Below are 21,631 nucleotides of genomic sequence, written 5' to 3' on the forward strand. Positions count from 1 at the left end.
AGAAGGTTGTTCGTTAGTGACCCGGTCTTATAAAGTTAGACTTCTTGTTGATTTGCTTTGTTACTAAAGTTGGGCCATGACCATTTTACTTATTTGCTTATATTAGCCTGTGGCCATAGAAATAGGGATGTAGTAAAGGGACTCTGACAACATATTATTGTTGGGGAATATTGTAAAGGCATGTGGAAAGTGAAAAAGTATTAGTTCTACCAATCATTACACCTAGAGGGGGGTGAATCGGTGTAATCCAATTTTGATGGTCTTTTAAAAAATAGAGACAAACAAATAGTTAATCAATTAACACAAACAATCATCACAATGATTTTGATCACGAAGTGGAAACTCATTTGAAGAACTTCTTCAAATTCTAAAACCACTCTGGGTATAAGGCACCACCTAAAATCTACAATAGAAAAAGTTTATTATAACCAATTTAGAGACACTCACAAAACCTTTGTAGTTCCTAAACTTGGTTTGCAACATCACGAGTGACCTACTCAATCTCTACACGCATGTAGTGTTGGAACTTCGACCTTCTATAGCTTCGCACGAAAACCTCTCGATCTCTGCATCAACAGCAGCTTCGGAAACCTTCTGGACAATCAACACGTCCACTTCAATGGACTTTGATGGTGTTTTATTTTGAGTGTAAAATGGTAGAGGTATAATTTCCAAGAGATATGCAACTTGAATGTGGGGAGAAAAACTCTCTCAAGTGCTCTTGGAAAGATGTTATGTTTTTGCTCTGATTTCTCCACACCAAGGAAAGACCAAAAGGTTTTCTTTTATACAAACAAGGAAAGAGGTGCTCAAACCTAAGAGAATTAGGTTTCCAAAACATTGGCTCGAGCGAAGTGTCAAGCGAACTTAATTTCGCTCAAGCCAAGTCAAGCAAACTCTTTGACTTGAATGTAGCTTGAGCAAAGTGTTGAACCATGTCCAGCGAACTCTTTGACTTGAAGTTCGCTGGAGCGAAGTGTCGTGCCGAGTCAAGCGAATTCTCGAACTTCAATGTAGCTCGAGCGAAGTGTCGAGCCATGTCGAGCGAAGTCTCTGACTTGAAGTTCGCTCGAGCGAAATGTCAAGCCACTTCGAGCGAAGTCTTTGACTTGAAGTTCGCTCAAGCGAAATGTCGAGCCACTTCGAGCGAACTCTCTGACTTGAGTTGGCCCTCCCTTTTTCACTTTGACACACTTCACACTTGTTACAACACAAGTTTACACAGTTTTTCACAAGAATATGCCAATCAACTAATTTTTCCCTCAACAATCTCCGCCTTTGGCATTTCTGTGACAGAACCTCTAACCTATACATAGGACCTAATCCTGACACACCTCAAACATGATTCCCATTATTCAGGCATATAGTCTTGAACACGTTGAGATATTTCTGCAAACACTTAGCAAACGGTTAAACGTACCAACAACAATATGCAAGAAATAATCTCATAAGCAAAAACAATGTTTGTAGCACAGTTTTTATAAAAGACTTTTCATTAAGAAATAAATCAGACATTGAGTTCAATTAGACAAACAATAGCAGCACGAGCAGCATGTGATACAAAAACAAAAGCTGCTCCCCCACAAAACAAAACAAAAGTTGCTCCCCCACAGAACAAAACAAAAGCTGCCCCTACAGCTTTCTTGCTACTCCCCCTACATCTATACCACTCCCCCTGAATATATACTACTCCCCCTTTTTGTCACAACAAGCCAATGGTCTCAATTATATCCATCACTCTGACTGACTGCCATCATCCTCATTACGGATGAGCTCCTCAATGTTGTCGAGGCGTTAGGTGACATTCTATCGGAGGCCATCAAAACTAGCCTGAAGACGGACCATATAATCCAACAGCATCTGTAGACTAGGCTCGGTCGATGGAGTCGGGCCTGGAGATGCCGAGGAGGATGGTGCGGAGCTCGAAGGCCGAGAGCTCGTCGGCTGAGATGCTGGAGCCGGTGTTGGAGGAGGCTCAATATTTAAAGGTTGATGGGCAAGGTGAGCACAACTGAGCTGCATGGTCTTACGACCAATAGGAGCCTTGAGAGAAATCCTTAGCTCATGAGGAATAAAGGGGATGGAGTGGGCCATGGCAATCCGGGTAATAAGACAAGGGAATGGAAGTACAGTTCGGACATTGTTTGACCGGAATGTCTCAATAATGACCTGGCAAAGATGACTCCCTAAATCAATGGAGACGTCATTGATCAAGGCATAAAGAAGAAGTGCCTGATCATACTCGAGATCCCTATGATGAGCAGACGGGCAGAGATTAGTCAGGACAATCCGATTAAGAAGAAGGTGGTTAGATGGAAACTGAACCGTGTGCAAATGTACCCTACCATTCCAGGTACTTGGTCTCCCAGTCAAGCATTCAGCAATGACTGGCATATGAGGACCAGGAGTGGTCAGATATGGATAGACTGGGTCGGATACCAGAGGAGCATTTAACAAGTCTGCCCCTTCCATCCTTATCTTCTCTAGTCTAGTGTTGCCAGTCGCCACACATCCATCTTAACAAGTTGATCTCAACTACAATCATTTTAAAGAAGTTTTTCTTGATTGCCAAACAGTCTGAACCATACAGTATAGTTGGGCCTTAAAACAATTCTAAAAAGTTTTCCCATTTGCTTTGTGGGTATCCTACAATCATACAGTATCCCAGATGCATTTCTCAACTTCATGCAGCTTGCCCAAATTATAAGGGAAAAATCCTCTTCAATCTCCCTAGCGTTGTGTAATAAATCAACCAAGATACCCAAAAGGACCACTTTGTTACTTATGGACAATAATGGACACATTTCATATTAACTAGACACAACACCTTAAAACTACTCAAATGCGTATAAACTTCCTTATGAATAATAGCTAAACAAAAGGCATAAAACATGCAAGTATCACAAATCTGAAGATTTAGTAATCATTGATTGATTATATTAAAAGGGGGACAGGCCATTTTATGATGTGTGTCTTCCATAATTGCGATTTGCGATCATGAATCAGGGAGAATAATAATGAAAAATGATAGTAAGTGAAAACTAGGCGGGATGGAAGAGGCAGTACTTATTTAAGGGAGTGAGAATATTAGTCTGATTAACAGTACTCTTTCACATTTGTCCACCTACAGTATGTCTCTATTTCCCCTTCCTGCAAGTGTAACCAACCGCCTTGAGAAGTTTTAGAGAGATTTTGTTTAAGGGGTGGCATGAGAGAGGAGTTGAAATTCCATCTTGTGAATTGCCCCAATGTGTTCTCTAATCTCCAAGGGCAGGTTAGGAATCAGAAAATTGATTACATCCAACCATTCAATTGTGCCCTTCTAGGAAGTTGCTATGGCGATATCTCAATGAAAGAGATGGCCCATAGAGAAAGGTTAATGAGGTAAATGAGTCTTATGGGATTGTATTATGGAGAAATATTTGGAGTTGGGGGGAGTAGTTTTCATGACATGTTATATATGAGGCAGGCAATAGATCCAAAATAAAATTATGGCCTGATGTGTGGTGCAGGGACTAGCCTTTCAAAAAATGGTTTTTCTGGATATATTCCCATTTATCTAGCTAAGGATGCATTAGTACAGACCATTTTACAATTTTGAAATGGATCACCTCAATGGGTAGTGGACTTTATCAAAGCAGCACAGGATTTAGAAATCTATCTTTTTAACCCAATCACCTCAATAAGTATAGTTTTATATATTTGAGCCAGTCGAATTTTGAACTATAGAGGAAGAGTGTTCAAGAAAAAATGAATTGGTTTTTCACTACAATAATATAGAATATTTATGCTCTTAGTTTCAGTTTTCGTTGTGGTTTTTTTTAGTTGTGGTGTTTTCTATTCTGTTGGTAGTAATTCGTTAATGGCTTTTCATTTATGAGGAGATTAGCGTATCACTGAAACATTAGGGTTGTTTCATTTGTGGGTTGGTTTAGATGGGAGGTTGTGCAATGAGGTTTTCATTGATCAGAAGCTTTTTGAGATTAGAAAGGAGATCGCAAGGTGGTGGAGGATTATAGAGAGTAGTCACCGTGTAATGAAATACATTTCTGTAGATTTTGAATCACTGGGTTGGCCGGATTCTATGGTGAAGGAATGTGCAGTAACATTGGGCTCTCATGAGTTTTTGAGAACTCGTAGAAAAGGAGACACTATGTTAATAGTGAGGAAGGGACGTAATCACAATGGTAGTTTTATCTCCCTCTCTGAATTTGGTCATGATAAGAGGAGAGGTTTGCTTGTGATTCCGGAAGGGAGGAAGGGGGAGGGGTGGAGGAACTTTGGAGATACTTTAATGGAGCTTTTCTCATCCTCTGTTTTGAGCACGAGAACATCCTAAGTAGTTGTAAAGAAGAACAAAGGGGATGGTGGTGCTACATCGGCATGGACAGGAGGTGCAAGGTCGTACGGTGAGGTGCTGAAGAAGGTAATGCCTCGTGCTGTGAGAGACGTGGTGCCAGGCGCAATCAGTTCAGAGGGTGTGCAGAGGTATGGTGGAGAAGACAGCAGACTGTTGGGGTTAAATGAGGAATGTGTTCTCAAGATGTTAATTGGCTTGGAGGAAAAAGTGGGCATCGTGTTAGAAGAAATCAATTTCTTAAAACGGTCCGTTAAGGGCAAGGCTGAACTGAAGGATGATATGGGCTGAAAGAGTGGGCCTTGTCCCACGGGGATTGTGTTGGGCCATGGAATGGGTCAGGCCTCAGGCCCAAAGAAGGCCTGGAGGGCAGTGGCAAAAAAGGTATCGGGTCAGGCTTTAGGGTCTGAGATATCGGGCCAACAACTGCGTCAAGCTCCTCCGGCACCGATAAGCACCGTACCGGCAACCCAACTGGCACAGAAACTGCAGATGACCTCAGTCGATCATCCTAGTGAGCCGGTAAAGGTGTTACGACGGGAAGATTTAGAGGAGGGGGAGATTTCAGTGGAGCCGTTAATGCAGGAGAGTTTGAGAAATACTTTCGCGTCCTCGGCCCTAGGGATGTTGGTGGAGAATAGGCATTCTGAGCCGTGTGTGGTGGTCCAAGGCTTTGAGGCTGTGCAGGTGCAGTCTATTTCGCTGGAAGTAGGATTTCATTTCGGGGTGAGGCTGTGCAGGTGTAGTCCGACTATTCTTTTGGTTCCACACCAATGGAGTTGAGTGTTTTTGGTGGGATAATTTCTGGGGATGGTATTCCTCTTCAAAATATGGCTTCAAGTGGTGAATCAAATAGTTTGGGTGGCTCGGAACTACTGTTGATTCCCAATAACAGCGTTGGTGAGGAGGGTGCTCTTACTCCTCTGTGTACGCTCCCTTCCAGTTCAGATTATGGGAATTGCTCGTCGAATTGGATTTTTAAAAAGGTAGAGGAGTTACAAAATATCCTTGGGGTCTCTTTTGGAGGTTATGAGGATCAATTTATGGCACTTCTTGTGGCTATTGAAGCTAGTCGTTCGAAATCAGCTACAAAACAAGACAGGGAACTTAAACGTTTAACATGCTCCATCAATTATGATATTAAGGATAGGAGTAGCAGAAGGGTTAGACCGAAAGGGAGGAGAAAGTTAAGTTTTAATGTAGTCTAAGATTGTATTATGGAATGTACGGGGTCTCAATGATAGCAATAAACGTCTTCGTATCAAAGCTTTATTGAGGTTGTGGAAAGGTGATGTGATATGTTTGCAAGAAACAAAGTTGAGTTTGATTGATTGAAGATTTGTGTGTAATATATGGGGATGTTCGTTTGTGGGTTGGTCCTATTTGGCCTCTCAGGGAGCATCAGGTGGAGTGTTATTAATGTGGGATAAAAGAGTGGTTGAGGCAATTGAGGAGTGTGTTGGTGAGTTTTCGATTTCGGTGTTATTCAAAAATGTGAGCGATGGGTGGGATTGGGCTTTTGCAGGGACTTATGGTCCCAACATAGATAGAGATAGGCGAAGGTTGTGGGAGGAGTTGGCGGTAATATACACTTTATGGGATGTGCCGTGGTGTATGGGGGGTGATTTTAACATTACTCGTTTTTCTAGTGAACGATCGGGGCATCATCGGCATACACTGACCATGGCTGAATTTTCTGAGTTCATTTTTTATATGGACCTTATGGACCTTCCCTTGGTGGGTAGTGAGTACACATGGTCTAACAGCCGTGCTTGGTCGAAGTTGGATAGATTCCTTATCTCGCCGTTATGGGAAGCCTATCCAGAAGTAAGTCAGAAAAGGTTAGCTCAAGTTAGCTCAGACCATTTTCCCATTCTCTTAGATTGTGGGGGCATTCATGAGGGTCGCTGGTACTTCAAGTTTGAGAATATGTGGCTTAAAGTGACCGGGTTTGTAGAGTTGGTGAGTACTTGGTGGGCATCGTACCAGTTTAGTGGTACTCCTAGTTTCATTCTTCAAGTAAGCTGAAGGCACTAAAACAAGATCTGAAGAAGTGGAACTTGAAAGTTTTTGGTCACACTGACAATCAAAAGTCCACTTTGTTGGAGGAATTGCAGGAGTTAGAGGGTAAGGAATTATTGGGAGGGGCCTCTAAAGAGGAGTTATTGAGGAAAGCCACGGTTGTGGCAGAGTTGGAAAGGGTTTCGTTGTCAAATGAGACATCATGGCGCCAAAAATCCAGAACCCTTTGGTTAAAAGAAGTTGATAGGTGTACGAAGTTCTTTAACCAAGTGGCTAATTCTCGTCGACGTAATAATGCGATCGAGTCGCTTCATTCAGGTACTCAGGTGCTATCCTCTTCCGATGAACTAGAAAGTCTTATTGCACATTATTATGAGACTCTTCTTACCGAATCGGTAACTTGGAGGCCGAAGCTTGATGACTTATCGTTTGAGGAAATTGATCCGCAACTTGTTAGTGTCTTGTAGAGACCTTTTGATGAAGATGAGATTTTCAAGGTCATCTCTTGTATGGCTAAGGACAAAGCGCTGGGTCCGGATGGTTTCTCAATGGGTTTCTTCCAAACTTGTTGGGATGTGTTGAAAGGTGATGTCTTGCGGGTGTTCAGTGAATTTCACACTTTTCAAAAGTTTGAAAAATCACTTAACGCGAATTTTATTGCGCTCATTCCCAAGAAACATGGGGCTTCGAGTATTGAAGATTTTTGTCCAATAAGTTTGGTTAGTAGTGTCTATAAGATTATTTCAAAAGTTCTTGCTAACCAGCTTAGTCCAATTTTGAAAAATATTATTTCAAAGCCTCATAATGTTTTTATTCGAGGGAGACATATACTTGATTCGGTGCTCATTTCAAATGAGAGCCTAGATGCTAGATTGCGGGAGGGAAGCCCAGGTATTCTTTGTAAGCTAGACATGGAGAAGACTTATGATCATCTGAACTGGGAATTCCTCTTGTATTTGCTTAAGAGGTGTGGTTTTGGAGATAGGTGGATTTCTTGGATGCGTCATTGTATTTCAACGGCCCGTTATTCAGTGCTAGTTAACGGCACTCCTGCTGGTTGTTTTGATAGTTCGAGGGGTTTGCGACAGGGCGATCCGTTATCTCCTCTTCTTTTTGTCATTGTTATGGAGGCGTTGAGTAGGATGGTGCAGGCTACTGTTGGTGAGGGTTTTTTATCTGGTTTTCAGGTGGGAAATGGCTCTGGTAGCCCGTGTATCATTTCACATCTCCTTTTCGCAGATGACACTCTGATTTTCTGTGATGCGGATAGGAATCAGGTCCAAACTTTACGTGCATTATTATTTTGTTTTGAAGCAGTGTCAGGGCTTAAGGTGAACCTTGGCAAATCTGAGATGGTTCCGGTGGGTGTCGTTCCTAATATTCGCAGTCTAGCAAGTCTTATGGATTGCAGAGTGTCATCTTTCCCAATGAAATATTTGGACCTTCCGTTAGGTGCAACTTTTAAGAGTAGAGCAATATGGGATGGGGTGGTAGAGAAGATAGAGGAAAGGTTGGTTGGATGGAAAATGGTATATTTATCGAAAGGGGGTCGTCTCACTCTTATTAAGAGCACCCTCATTAACCTTCCAACTTATTTTTTATCTCTCTTTCCTATGCCTGCAGGGGTGGTGAATAGGATTGAGAAACTTTTTAAGGCTTTTTTTATGGGGAGGCATAGGGGAGGAGAAGAAATTTCGTTTGGTTAATTGGAAGACAGTATGTGCCCCAGTTGTGTATGGGGGGTTGAGTGTTTGTAATTTGAGAAATTTTAATAAAGCGTTAATGGGGAAATGGCTTTGGAGATATCATTTGGAAGGGGGATCTTTGTGGAAGGAAACTATAGATGCTAGATATGGTGTTGCGTGGGGTGGTTGGTGTTCCAAAGAAGTGAGAGGGGGGCATGGAGTGGGGCTATGGAAGTTTATAAGGAAGGGGTGGACAAGCTTTGTAAATCTTATTCGCTTTGTCGCAGGTGAGGGCAACCGAATTAGTTTTTGGCGGGATGTGTGGTGTGGAGATCATGTATTGGAAAGGGTGTTTCGGGCTTTATATCGTATTGTACTTAATAAGGAGGCTTCAGTGGTGGATGTGCGGTTATTGGCTCATGGTTCGCATCAGTGGAATATTCAGTTTAATAGGAATATTCATGATTGGAAATTATCTATGATTTCATATTTTTTCAGTTTGTTACACTCCTTAGGGACTACTATGGCACAACATGATAGCTTAGATGGAGGTTTCAGGATCAAAAGAAATGCACAGTAAAGGTGTATTATAAACTCTTGATTACACAAGATCACACTCCATTCCCTTGGAAGAACATTTGGAGGTCTCGAGTGCCCTCTAGAGTTGCTTTCTTTGTTTGGAATGCCGCCCTTGGGAAGATCTTGACCACGGACAACTTGAGGAAGAGAGGATGTAGTGTTAGATTGGTGCTACATGTGTAAAAAGAATGGAGAATCGGTAGATCATCTTTTACTACATTGTGATGTAGCAAGGGGGTTAAGGGAAGAGATTTTTCGAAGGGTTGATGTGGCTTGGGTAATGCCTATGAGGGTGGTGGATTTGATGGGTTGTTGGAGAAAATTGCAGGGTAGTCATCAAGTGGCAGCAATTTGGAGAATGATTTCGTTGTGTATCATGTGGTGTATTTGGAAGGAAATGAATGCGTGCTGTTTTGAAGACAAGGAACGAACAATGGAGCTGAAGAATTTTTTTCTATATACTTTATTGCTTTGGTTTTCAGCTATTGTATTAAATGGGGATGATATTCATGAATTCTTATCCTTAGTTCATCGCTCTTAGAATGTATTTATGTGTTCTATTGCATACTTCCTGTGTACTTGGTACTTGCCTATTTCATTCACATCAATAAAGTTTATCTCTTACTTATAAAAACAAAAAAACTGTATTATGCTGGAGTGAGATAGGATGGGGAAGACATGGTGCAATGGACCACGTCCAAAAAGAGGGGTGTTCAGAGTTTAAGTTGTACCATAATACATTGATCCCTCACGAGAGTACTAGCTTACCATGGAAATTCATCCGGAGGAGTAAGGCCCACCAAGAGTGGCTTTCTTTGGATGGTGTAACTAGAAAAGATCCTTACTTTGAAATGACAAATTTATTTAGACAAAAGCACGTCACCCCGCGATGCATATTGTTACGATCCTAAGGGTTAAGTATTTAACAAAATCAGTATCCAGCAGTCTTATAACTTTTGGATCAACGGTTAGACCTTTAACAATCAGAGTAGGGACCACGTCATGAGTTTCATCTATACACTCATATGTCCAGCGCTCAACACCACGAAATTTGAAATAATGGATAAACATTGAACACCACTGAGAATTGTATCACACAACAAATAAATAATTCATTTAATACTGAATTACAGCCAACATGAAGTAAGCCCACGAAATGTAGCAAATAATAAACCCGCCGCCTTTTCTTCACGGTTTATTTTCCCACAAACCATTGAAAACACAATGAAGAAAACTTTAAGAAAGTACAGAAAACTGAACTAGGGAAGCATTAAAGGTGATAATTCACAAATTGAATTCACTTGGAGAACTCAAAATTTCAAGTCAGCGAAAAGTTGGCCGTGGATCTACAGGGGCAGAGGAATCAGAGTAAAGTTCAATTTCCAGTAACACCATTTGAAATCTTAACCATTCAGTATTTTGCAAAATGAAACCCTAGATTCTGTGATTTTCACGGACAGCAGAAATATTTGTAAGCAAAATTTATTGCTTTCTGAAGGAAAATGGAAAAATGGAGAATAGAGTAAATACCCATTAGAGAAAGGTCTCCGACTTGAAGCGATTTAGAATCCAAGAAGACCATCCTTGTGTAGAGTCCCCTATTTGTCAAAACCGCCCAAGAACATCAGAGGAATTATCGGATGCCCATGTAACTTTAAATAAATATAATAATAATAATAATAATAATAATAATAATAATAATAATAATAATAGAAGAAAAGTAAGTATGGGTTTGGTTTTTTTTTTTGTTAACCCTCATACACTTTATTTTGTAAGGAGTTGGAACCTAAATGTTTAACTATGGTTAAATTTTAACTGTTGGGTTGAGTTTGCAATGTGCTAGAAATGTTGAAGCAATGTAGCTAAATTTTGCAAGTTTAGAAAGAGATAAAAGATAAATACATGAGTTTATAATGTATTTATTTTTGTTTATGTGAATTTGTTTAACAACAACGCGTTATCTAATTTATGTATCTATATCTTTTTTTTTAGACTAAGTGTTAGAACAAAAATTATAAAAATAACATTTATCTCGTTTGGTTATGCAGTTAAGATAAAATAAGATAAAATATTTTGTTAGAAATTAAATAAAATATTGTTATAATATAAATTTTTTATATTATTTTTATTTTGAGATTTGAAAAAGTTGAATTGTTTCTTATATTTTGTGTGGAAGTTTGAGAAAGTTATAATGATTATATTAGATGAGATGAGATGAGATATTTTGTTCGTAAAAGTTTTCATTTCCCCACTAAGAAAAGTTTTATGCAGATAATTTATCATCACACATTTTGGTGTGCAATCCCCCCAACCCCCTCCCAATAAAAAAAGGATAATTCCAACTACACAATATTAAAATGAAATTGTGAGGTGGCTAACCTATTGGTCTCTCATTTTTTAAGTTGTGTAGATACATACTCATTCTCATAATGTAACTAACCACTAACCTACCTCAAGGAAAGCATAATTTGAAGCCACAATCCCCTTCAGTTGGAGATCCGCAACGGTTCATATATGGCATTGAATTTGTAGAAAGTGATGCATATTTTAATGAACAATGAACTCAACAAAATAAGGATGTTCTATAATTTGTCAAGATATAATGTATGAGTCCAGGCTACTAGGTCATCTAAAAATTTATCGTTTAACTAATCCTCTTGGCGTGGCAGTGTCACGTGGTTTATTGTAAAAGCAAAACAAACACTAAAAGGCGTCCAAAAACATAAAATGAAAAATAAAACCCTAAGAACCTCCTCGGTACCCCTTCTATTTTAAATCTCCCGACCATTGAGTAATCAACCAATTGGAGTGGATTTCAATCTTTTTTTTTGTTTTGTTTTTATGATAAACCATATGGCAGTGTCATTTGAGCGGTAAACTCCAGATGACTGGATATAATTTCTGATAGAGAAGTGATATAGTCACAAATATATATCATAAAAGTAAACTTACAAACTGATATGGTTTCATATGATACGTTAAATATACTTTATAATTTAACATACCATATCAAGCAATGCTAGTCTGTAAATTTAATTTCGCAATATATTACTTTTTTTTTTTTTGAAATAGAAATTGCATTACTCCAATCTTTAATTAAAGAGTTTTGCTACATAACATCTATCACACTCAACATTTTTTTAAATTTTTAAATTTTTTTTGAGTTTATTTTTTTAAAATTATTTCAAATTTTCTATTAATTATTCATATAATAAATATTTGATAAAAGAAAAAAAATTAAAAATTAAAAAAATATAAAATGTATAGTGTGAAGAAGTTGTGAAGATTTATAATTAATTAAAAGTCTTGGGATTTGGTATAAAATCAGTAGTTAATAAGTAGCCAATTTATGTACAAAATCTTTGATGTACGATTCTATGATCACCCTAGAGAGCAAAGTACAGTCGCTAAATAGAAGAGTACAGTCTCTATATATGGTTCGGTGCAGTGGGATTCCATTTCAAAAGGTCTCCTTCTCGTTGCTGGCTCTTTCTTTCCACTTCCCTTGTGATAAGATAACGAAGTCCTGATAAGCCATACCGAAGACTACTTTTGAACAAAAACAAATCTGAAAACTGAAAATGAAAAACCATTGCGTTCTCTTTCGGTGATTCGCTCTGAAAACAAAGACCTTCAGAACTTTCGCCTTTCCGCCAAAGTATGAAATCTCTTTTACCCTGGAACTCTGTTTTTTTCCTTCACTTTTATGTTTTTGTCTGTGGGTTCAGTGACTCTTTTTGTAGCAGGTATGAGTGTTGTTCACCCACCACCCCACAACCCCCCCTCTTTTATTTCCTTTTATTATGTTCTTTTCCTTTTTCTTCATGAGCAAACTGAGGATGGGGTTGTTGTAGGTTTAAAGTTATGTTATTTATAAAGAAATTGTCTTTGGTACTTTAAATGTACCTAATTTAAGGCATAGTTGAAATCTTGTCATCTCATTTAATTGGGAGTCGATCTTTACTTTGAGTCCTTATAGGAGTTTATTTCTTTGATTGTGCAAGAATTCTATTTTATTTGGTTTAGGAGTCCAGCAATGCATCAAATTCTTGGGGGTTAGTCTATTTTAAATTATATTTAATTTCGAATTTCCCCTTTTATTAAAAAGAGAAGTATTTTAACAAAAAACTTGTGGTTTCTTTCCCATAAAGAGATCTATTTTTGTGATCTCTCCTATCCGAAAGGAGTTTTTCATTGAATTTTCCTCTACATTTGTGAGACAGATCTTGGATATTCATCGGCATTTGGCACTGATACTAGGTAAGTTGAATAGCTTTCTCAGTGGGGAACATATCTGAAAATCTTCATGGCGCCTGTATACTTTGATTGCATGTTCATACCAAAAAGTCACATAATCAAAGTTGACTGCTTTTATGATACTTCATGTGCAAGCTGGCTTTCTGTGAGTTGAGTTTTTGTCATCAACTTTTTTGGTTCTCTTGGTCGTACATCCTGTGCAGCTTCAAGGAAGATCCAGAACCCTAAAATAATCGTGATTCTCTGAAATGATATAATGACGTTAAAGGTTCTATTATCTGTATCTTAGAATTAGTGAAAGTTCTTATTTTACCTGAAGTGTTCAGCAAGAAGTCTTTTTAGAACTATCGATCGCCCTACTAAAAAACCAGTGGTTGGCCAATGTAAAATCAATACCCAGGCCTTATACTTGTGAGGTTCTTCGGAACCCAACCCAAGCTTTGTTACTGGGGGTAATTATAGAACCAGCTTGTTAGTTTTTTTCCCCACATCATTAAGTAAAAGGAACTTTACAGGAATCCGAAGGTTCAGCTGAAAAAAGGTGTCAAGGCATGTAACATATGAGCCATGCAGTGACCAACAAAATAATTCACCTGAGGCTTCTATGGTGGACTCTGGTTCAGCATCCATTTCAAGAAACATGAGCAGAAGAGTTATATGCGAAGAAATTGATTTCGTAAGTAACATGATCTGATGTCCATTTGCAGCTGTATGATTATGCTGCTTAATTAAATGAGAGTTAACTGAATTAAATCATTTGTTTAGGTTTGCGGCTTTATTCAAAGGTGCTTGCAGTTGTATATGAACAAAAATGAGGTGGTGGAAACCCTTCTGTGCGTTGCAAATATTGAACCTGGCTTCACTACCTTGGGTAAGATACTATTTTATTCTCTAGAAGTTCCCCCATTCTCACATCGTTTCCCATTGTGAAACAGCCATTTGCCCCAAAAGTTAAAAATTGATGGAAAGAAGTAGATTTAATTATCTACATTATATCCTTGACACTCCCCCTCACATGTGGGTCAGACTCTCCTTCAATAAGTAGGTCCAACACGTGGAATATTTAATCAAATGAGGTAGAGTGTAGAGTCAAAGTTCGAACTTAGGACCTTTGCTCTAATACCCTATGAAACCACAAGTAATCCCAAAAGTTCAAGTTGTTGGGAATAGACAGATTTAATTATTTATATATCATTTGAGAGCTGTCCTGTGGGGTCCCCACGGGGTGGGGGGGTGGGGGAATTTTCATTTAAATGAAAATAAAAAATTAGTAGGAACATTATATTCCATTGTTGCTCAGCAGCAAATTCAATGAAATTATGCAAGTCACAGAGCACCTGTAGAATTGGAACCCATAATTACTCAATACTTTATTTTATAGTTATCTTCTTCATCCAATTGCTCTAATGTCCAAGTTTTCATTTTTCTTTAACTTAGTATGGCAGAGGCTTGAAGAAGAAAATGCAGAATTTTTCAAGTCTTACTACGTAAGGGTAAAGCTGAACAAACAAATCCAATTGCTCAATGATTTACTCGAGAAGCAGTCCGAACTAATGAACAGTTCTTCACCTCAGAAGGTTCCATTGCCTTCTATGCAGAGTGGGATTCATTGCATGCCGGGTAAGTTTTCCTGCAAAATTTCGTAGGATATTTAAGCCTTTAAGCCGTGAACAAATTTGAAACTGTAAAACCGAAAACTGATGAGTGGGAATATACTCTCTTAGCTCTTTTAGGTGCCATAATATAAAATGTCTATCTGGCTGGTCAACTTTTTGTGCTAATTACTTTCAATGGTTTTCGGCACACTTCTTTTATTTCTTGGTTTGGATCAAGATCAATATAAAACTTTATTCGAAAGGGATTAGATTTATTCCTAGTATAAATACAATTCTATAAGCACCTTTGAAATGAATACGACCTTTAATGATTGATGACATTGCTGACCATGTCGACCATGCCCAAGGATTGAAATTCTACAGTATAGCAATGCAGACTTTGATTAGAGGACAAAAGATTGGCCCCAAAAGGCTCTTTAAGAAATATCATATGGATTTTATCTTTTTTCCCCCCGTGAAATTGCACTTCCTTATATTCGAAATCAAATCATACGAAAAGGAACCTTTGTTATGTATTGACTATTGACTGGAAGTGAGATGATTCCTCACTTGTTTAATGGTCTTTGTTATGTAGCTCATGTTGAAAAGTTTAACTAGTTAATTGGTACATGGATGTTTTTCATGAATCATTGTTTAGAAAATTTTCGACTTTTCGAAGGAGAATGTCTTCCAATGTACTTGGAGAATGTAATCACCAAACAAGTGTCTTCTCTGATTGTTTCGAAGTAAAAGTGCCCTTCACTTGTGGGACTTCTGGGTTTAGTTGCCAGCTTTGAGGCATTGCAGAAGAAAATCCAATTCCACCTGCATTTCTAGCATACCAACTATACCAAACCTCACTTGAAAAAATGGCATATCCCTTTACAAACACAAGTCTCGTTCCCAATGTAGGAGTCAGTATAGGTGTTCACTCTCCATTCCATTCCATGTGAACCAAATTGATTCTAATTAAGAGTTAGCAGTGTTAGTCCTTTGCCATTTCTGTATCATGACTATCATTGTAATTCACTCTTTTTTTCCCCTGTAATGCAGTTAATAATCCACCTCTGGGGTATCCAATTCTGCAGCAGCCTTCAATTCCATTTATGAGTCAATCCCCAAGTTATTTTGTGGACCGTATGCCCAGCTGTCAGGCAGTACAAACGATCCCTTCACCAGGCAATTTCAACCCTACACAAATAAATTCTTGGGCATAGTGAGAATTTTAACCCTTATCCAATTTTTTTTCCTCCCTGTCATTTGTCTTTGTTGGTTGTTCAATACGTTTTTGCTATATGCATGAGTAACTCTAAAAGGGAGCCTGTATTCAATATACACATTCTATATTTAATGTTCAACTTTTAGATCTGCTTCTGGCTCATTTATTGCATATATTGCACAGAGACACTACGAAAATATCTGAATTTTCTGATTGCATATAAGATTGAATGACATTATCTTGTCTATTGATAAATGTTGTCCACAACCAACATTGTGCAACTACTGATTCATTTCAATTTTCTTGTCTATCAAGTCTGGTTGAATAAGAACTGAGGGTTTCAACATACTCTTTTAAATGAGAGAAAGAAAGGGGACACACAGTTACTTTTTGTGATCACTTAAATGAGTAAGACCATGCAGTAGGAGAAAGGGATGGGGCTTGATTTTGGTTTCGTGAGTTGGGATTAGTTAGGTAAAAAAGTAGTGGACCTTCACGTTAATTAATATTCTAGACTAAAGAGTGGTTTGGATTTAGAGATGAGTTGAGATGAGTTGAGATGGTTTGTGAATAGTATAATAAATTGAATTATTTATTATATTTTGTGTGGAAATTTGGGAAAGTTATTTTGAAATTTGAAAAAGTTGAATTGTTTATTATATTTTGTGTGGGAATTTGAGAAAATTGTAATGATGAGATTAGATGAGTTGAGGTGAGTTGAGATGGGTTACGAATACAAACGAAGCTAAGACATAGATGATGACTGATGAGTTAAGTTGAGTTCATTTAGAATTAAAACTTTCTTTTGTGTGTTGAACTGTTTATTTTGCCAAAGCTCACTTTATGTTGATTCCAAAAAAAAAAAAAAAAGTCACTATAAAGTGGCATGCGAGCTTTACTCTCTGTCTCTCTTCCTGGAGTTATACTGTGTCTCAAATTTCTTAATGCATACCTATTTATTTCTTTCATCAAATGTTGGCTGAACGCGAGAGATTGATTCTAGGACTTGTGCAGAACTTAATTGTTAAATGGCATGGTAGGAACAAGTGAGAATTATCTATGGACTCATTTATCATATGTACTTGCTAGCTTACTGCTTTTCTCCCTGTTGAAATATGGTGGCCAGCTGTGCTGCCGATACAGTACCTTCCATTCCTACTTGTTCTTCCATGTTGGAGAATCATTCAAGTTCTGCATTAATGGCATCCTGTGGCCAAGTTCCCTTCACTTTATCAGCGATGGCAGGACTTGGAATGGAAACACCAGCACTTAACGCTACAAATAATCTTCATGTGGAAAATGTAGAAGGGTTGCAACTTGGCTCTGATGGTCAAACTGGACCACCCAAGGAACTTCAATCATTAATGCAGATTTCTTGGAATTCAAGCGTCTCAGATATAGCTGCGGGGTGGCAAAACTTACAAGGTGATATGCGGCTATCTTTCTTAAAAGCTTTGCTTAATTTGAGCAATTGTTGGTCCAGTTGCAGCTAGTTGTCACACAATTGATTATCTATCACCTTTGAGTTATGATTCCAAACTTGCACAAGTTGGTGGTTTGGCACTTGACTAATAGTTGGTTCATGAGTCTAAATTAGTAAGAAACTCGTAGTTTCTTGGATATAATAAAATATGAGTGTTTGTGAAAGCGAAAGTGCATTTCACTCCAAAAGAGAAAAGTGGAGCTGTGTCCAAATACAGTTGTGAAATCACATTTATTTAAGGAATGTAGGGAACATGTTTTTGTACCATCATGGTTTGATGAAAAGCTTTCATTTTAATGGTTTACCCATGTACAGTTTGGTACAGTACTTTGGCCTTTCCTTAGTATAGTATTGACAATTCCATGGGCACTCCAGCGGCTTCTAGTTAGAATGAGCAAGAAAACTGCAAAAATCGTCAACTGGATCTGCATTTATGAAATAAAATTATAGTAGAAGCTGTCATGCATTTATTAGAAGTAAATCGTAACCCCCCCTTTTGTCCAACTCCTATCTCTCACCTTTCTGTGTCTCTCTCTTCCCCTAGAGTGACCGGAAGAACTCCATTCTTAACATCTCTTAACACGTTTCTATTTTTTGACAGATGTTGGAACACCAGGCAACTTATTCGGGCGGCACCATTTTACCTTTTGATGCAGATGGGTTGCTGGAATCTGCAGAGCAAAAATCCTTGGGTAAAGTAAAGCTCGCTTGCTTTTTATGATGTTTTCTATGTTGAACCAACTGGATTACAATCTTCTTAGCGTACAAGTTTTGGAAATAAACTATGCATGAAGAACATTCTGAAAGAGAGAGAGAGAGAGAGAGAGTTGGTTCACATTCAAGAAATGCGGTCAAGTTAAATATTTTTGAAGTGTGCATGTAGAGGCTGGACTGCATATATAGGTAGGGACCCTACTGCAAATAACTGCAATGGATTTCCTTTAGTGTAGGTTTGGCAAGTGAGATGAGACACAAAATTCTCATCTTATCTCATCGTTACAATTTTTCAAATTCTTATATAAAATATAATAAATAATTCAACTTTTTCAAATTATAATTAAATTTTTTTAAATCCCAAAATAATAATAATATTAAAAGATTTTAAACTTTTATCTAAAACAAAAAATTCTCATCTCACTATCCAGATGATCATTTAGATGCATGGTACCCATGCAATTTATGGGTGGATCAAGCCATAGGCCTAAGCATGGTCTACCATAACATATTATAATTCTATCAGCGGTTTCCCTTGTGGCCTTATGATGTGGGGTTAGTGCAAAATTTTGTACACAAGGATAAGTGTGTTGGCCAATCAGATAAATCAAATAATTCAAGACATGTCATGCATAGCATAAACATTAGTAAAAGCAATCATGAATTTTATTTCCTTTTGTGTGAAATTTTTTATGAAATCCTTATATTTATTATGTTTATATTTGATGGGTTTTTTACTAAGCTTTTGACTCATTTTAGTTTTATTATGTTTTTTAACTACCCAGGTGAGAATGATGAGTATGAGCAAGCAGATCAGGCTTAGATGAAGTAGTTGATTTAGTTCCAGACTTATTGAATAAATTATTTTGGTGAAAGACATTTTATTTAGTTGTTGAAGTTTTTTTTAATATTATTGGAGACATGTTTTATTAAATAAATATTTATTTTATTAAATTATGAAATGTCTTGCCTGGCTATTTTATGAAAACACGTGACATCCCTAATTTTAGAGAAGAGGGTGTAACAATGACCAATGGGTTGTTTGCCCTGAACCAGAGGAACAGAGTGAAGGTAGAGTTGTTGATTCACTAACATGGGTAAGGAGCTGACAACGCAACGTGGGAAACTTACTCATAGTTAAAGGAAGCTTTTCCCCACCTTGTGAGTAAGGTATTTTGAGCAATGAAAAAGCTTGTGTGAAGTGGTTCGAGATGAAGGAAAGTAGGAGAAGACCTTAGTTTCTATGGGTTTTGTTCTTTATTGAGTCAGTTAACTTATGTTAACTAGTTACTTTATGTTTACTTGTTCAATAGACTTGTCTTAATGGGTCTTTATGTTACTTATTAAGTAGATTGTCATTGTCATATTCAATGTAGCTCGAGCGAAGTGTCGAGCCATGTCGAGCAAAGTCTCTGACTTGAAGCGAAGTCTCTGACTTGAAGTTCGCTTGAGCGAAATGTCAAGTCACTTTGAGCGAAGATTCCCATTATTCAGGCATATAGTCTTGAACACGTTGAGATATTTCTGCAAACACTTAGCAAACGGTTAAACGTACCAACAACAATATGTAAGAAATAATCTTATAAGTATAAACAATGTCTGTAGTACAGTTTTCATAAAAGACTTTTCATTAAGAAATAAATCAGACATTGAGTTCAATTAGACAAACAATAGCTGCACAAGCAGCATGTGATACAAAAACGAAAGCTGTTCCCTCACAAAACAAAACAAAACAAAAGCTGCTCCCCCATAGAACAAAACAAAAGCTACCCCTACAGCTTTCTTTCTACTCCCCTACATCTATTACCACTCCCCCTGCATCTATACCACTCCTCCTGAATATATACTACTCTCCCTTTTTGTCACAACAAGCCAAGGGTTTCAATTATGTCCATCACTCTTACTAACTGCCATCATCTTCATTACGGAGGAGCTTCTCAATGTTGTCGAGGCATTGGGTGACATCCTGTCGGAGGTCATCAAAACTAGCCTAAAGACGGACCATATAATCCAACAGCATCTGTAGACTAGGCTCGATCGATGAAGTCGGGCCTGGAGATGCCGAGGAGGATGGTGCGGAGCTCGAAGGCCGAGAGCTCGTTGGCTGAGATGCTGGTGCCGGAGGATGCTCAATATTTAAAGGTTGATGGGCAAGGTGAGCACGACTGAGCTGCATAGTCTTACGACCAATGTGAGCCTTGAGAGAAATCCTTAGCTCATGAGGAATAAAGGGGATGGAGTGGGCCATGGCAATCTGGGTGATAAGACAAGGGAATGGAAGTCTAGTTCGGACTTTGTTTGACCGGAATGTCTCAATAATGACCCGGCAAAGATGACTCCCCAAATCAATGGAGACGTCATTGATCAAGGCATAAAGAAGAAGTGCCTGATCATACTCGAGATCCCTATGATGAGCAGACGGGTAGAGATTAGTTAGGACAATCCGATTAAGAAGAAGGTGGTTAGGTGGAAACTGAACCATGTGCAGAGGTACCCTATCATTCTAGGTACTTGGCCTCCCAGTCAAGCATTCATCAATGACTGGCATACGAGGAGCAGGAGTGGTTAGATATGGATAGACAGGGTCGGATACCCGATGAGCATTTAACAAGTCTGCCACCATGGAAGGGGTTACTCGAAAATGGATGGTCTGGAGACTTACATCAAAGGAGCTATCATTTAAAAAGTTGTGGATATTTAAGTAAAACTCCCTCACCAACTCTACAGCAGGAGTGGGAAGACCAATGGTCAATCCAAGCCACTGGCGGGATTCAAAGATACGGGACACAATGATCTCATTTAGCTTACCTAAGGAGACCTCACGCTCAACAATCAGGGTGCGTCCACCGAAGTTTTCATCATAAAGATCCCTAGCCCTAGTACTATGGAAGTGAGGTTGGGCTGGGGCAAGAGGATCCTAGGCTGGAGTGGGAGTATCTTTACGAGGACGAACACGACGAGACATGGTTTTAGGCTGTGGACAGAAACAATGACCGTTAGACTCAAAATGCCCAATGCATGATCAATGCACATGCCTAATGTGAACCAATGTATACTTAGCCAAACTTGGGTTTGAAAGACCCATTTCAAAATACAACAAGAACTTCAAGTCCATTACTCTCCCATATGCAAACACCCTTTCAAACATAATGCCAAAAATCAAGAGCTCTTTGGTTGAAGGAAGGGGATCGGAGTACGAAATTTTTCCATAGAATTGCAAACTCACATAGAAGAAATAATAACATTGAAGTCCTGAGAATTGAAGGGGTTGAGAATAGAGAAGAAGAGGTTATCCAAGACCATGTGGTTGTTTTCTTCAAAAAGCTTCTCACGTAAGAGGTGGGTTGGAGGCCTACGTTAGATGGTCTAGCTTTCGACACTATTGAACCAGGGGATGTTACCAGATTGGAGAGGGCTTTTGAAGAGGAAGAGGTATTTGAAGTGGTAAGAAAGATGGCAAAAGATAAGGCTCCCGGACCGGATGGCTTCTCTATGGGTTTTTCCCAAGAGTGTTGGGAGGTGATTAAAGCAGATCTTTTGAAGGTATTTCAAGAGTTTTTCTTGTTAGGAAAGTTTGAGAAAAGTCTTAACACGACTTTTCTTGCACTAATCCCTAAAAAGGTAGGGGCCATTGAGATCACAGATTTTCTGCCTATAAGCTTAGTGAATGGTGCTTATAAGATCATTGCAAAAGTGCTGGCAAATCGATTAAGTGGGATA

At 38.5% G+C, this 21,631-nt stretch overlaps 1 protein-coding gene across 8 annotated transcripts; it reads left to right on the forward strand.

Moving 5' to 3' along the window:
* Positions 1 to 12,086: 12,086 nt before the first annotated feature.
* LOC108984767 lies at positions 12,087 to 18,899 on the forward strand. Of its 8 annotated transcripts, XM_035686368.1 has the most exons (10): positions 12,088 to 12,301; positions 12,648 to 12,698; positions 12,867 to 12,903; positions 13,416 to 13,576; positions 13,666 to 13,771; positions 14,338 to 14,520; positions 15,549 to 15,711; positions 16,841 to 17,139; positions 17,799 to 17,889; positions 18,697 to 18,865. In XM_035686368.1, the coding sequence occupies exons 4-9, from the start codon at positions 13,505 to 13,507 to the stop codon at positions 17,846 to 17,848; spliced, it is 873 nt and encodes a 290-aa protein (XP_035542261.1). In that variant the 5' UTR covers positions 12,088 to 12,301; positions 12,648 to 12,698; positions 12,867 to 12,903; positions 13,416 to 13,504; the 3' UTR covers positions 17,849 to 17,889; positions 18,697 to 18,865. The 8 variants fall into 8 exon arrangements, with proteins under 8 accessions (XP_035542266.1, XP_035542261.1, XP_035542260.1 ...); XM_035686373.1 differs by lacking the exon at positions 12,648 to 12,698 and having other exon boundaries at positions 12,087 to 12,301; positions 17,799 to 17,894; positions 18,697 to 18,828; XM_035686367.1 differs by lacking the exon at positions 12,648 to 12,698 and having other exon boundaries at positions 12,088 to 12,389; positions 18,697 to 18,899.
* The last annotated feature ends 2,732 nt before the right edge of the window (positions 18,900 to 21,631 follow it).

Source organism: Juglans regia, chromosome 16, assembly GCF_001411555.2.
Source record: "Juglans regia cultivar Chandler chromosome 16, Walnut 2.0, whole genome shotgun sequence".
NCBI lineage: Eukaryota > Viridiplantae > Streptophyta > Magnoliopsida > Fagales > Juglandaceae > Juglans > Juglans regia.

Excerpts from the sequence above, each read along its gene's own strand:
- LOC108984767 (XM_035686373.1), top strand. The coding sequence starts at position 13,505 with ATGGTGGACTCTGGTTCAGCATCCATTTCAAGAAACATGAGCAGAAGA. Across the intron at positions 13,577-13,665 it reads TATGCGAAGAAATTGATTTC|GTTTGCGGCTTTATTCAAAG; the intron begins GTAAGTAACATG and ends TCATTTGTTTAG. Across the intron at positions 14,521-15,548 it reads TGGGATTCATTGCATGCCGG|TTAATAATCCACCTCTGGGG; the intron begins GTAAGTTTTCCT and ends CCTGTAATGCAG.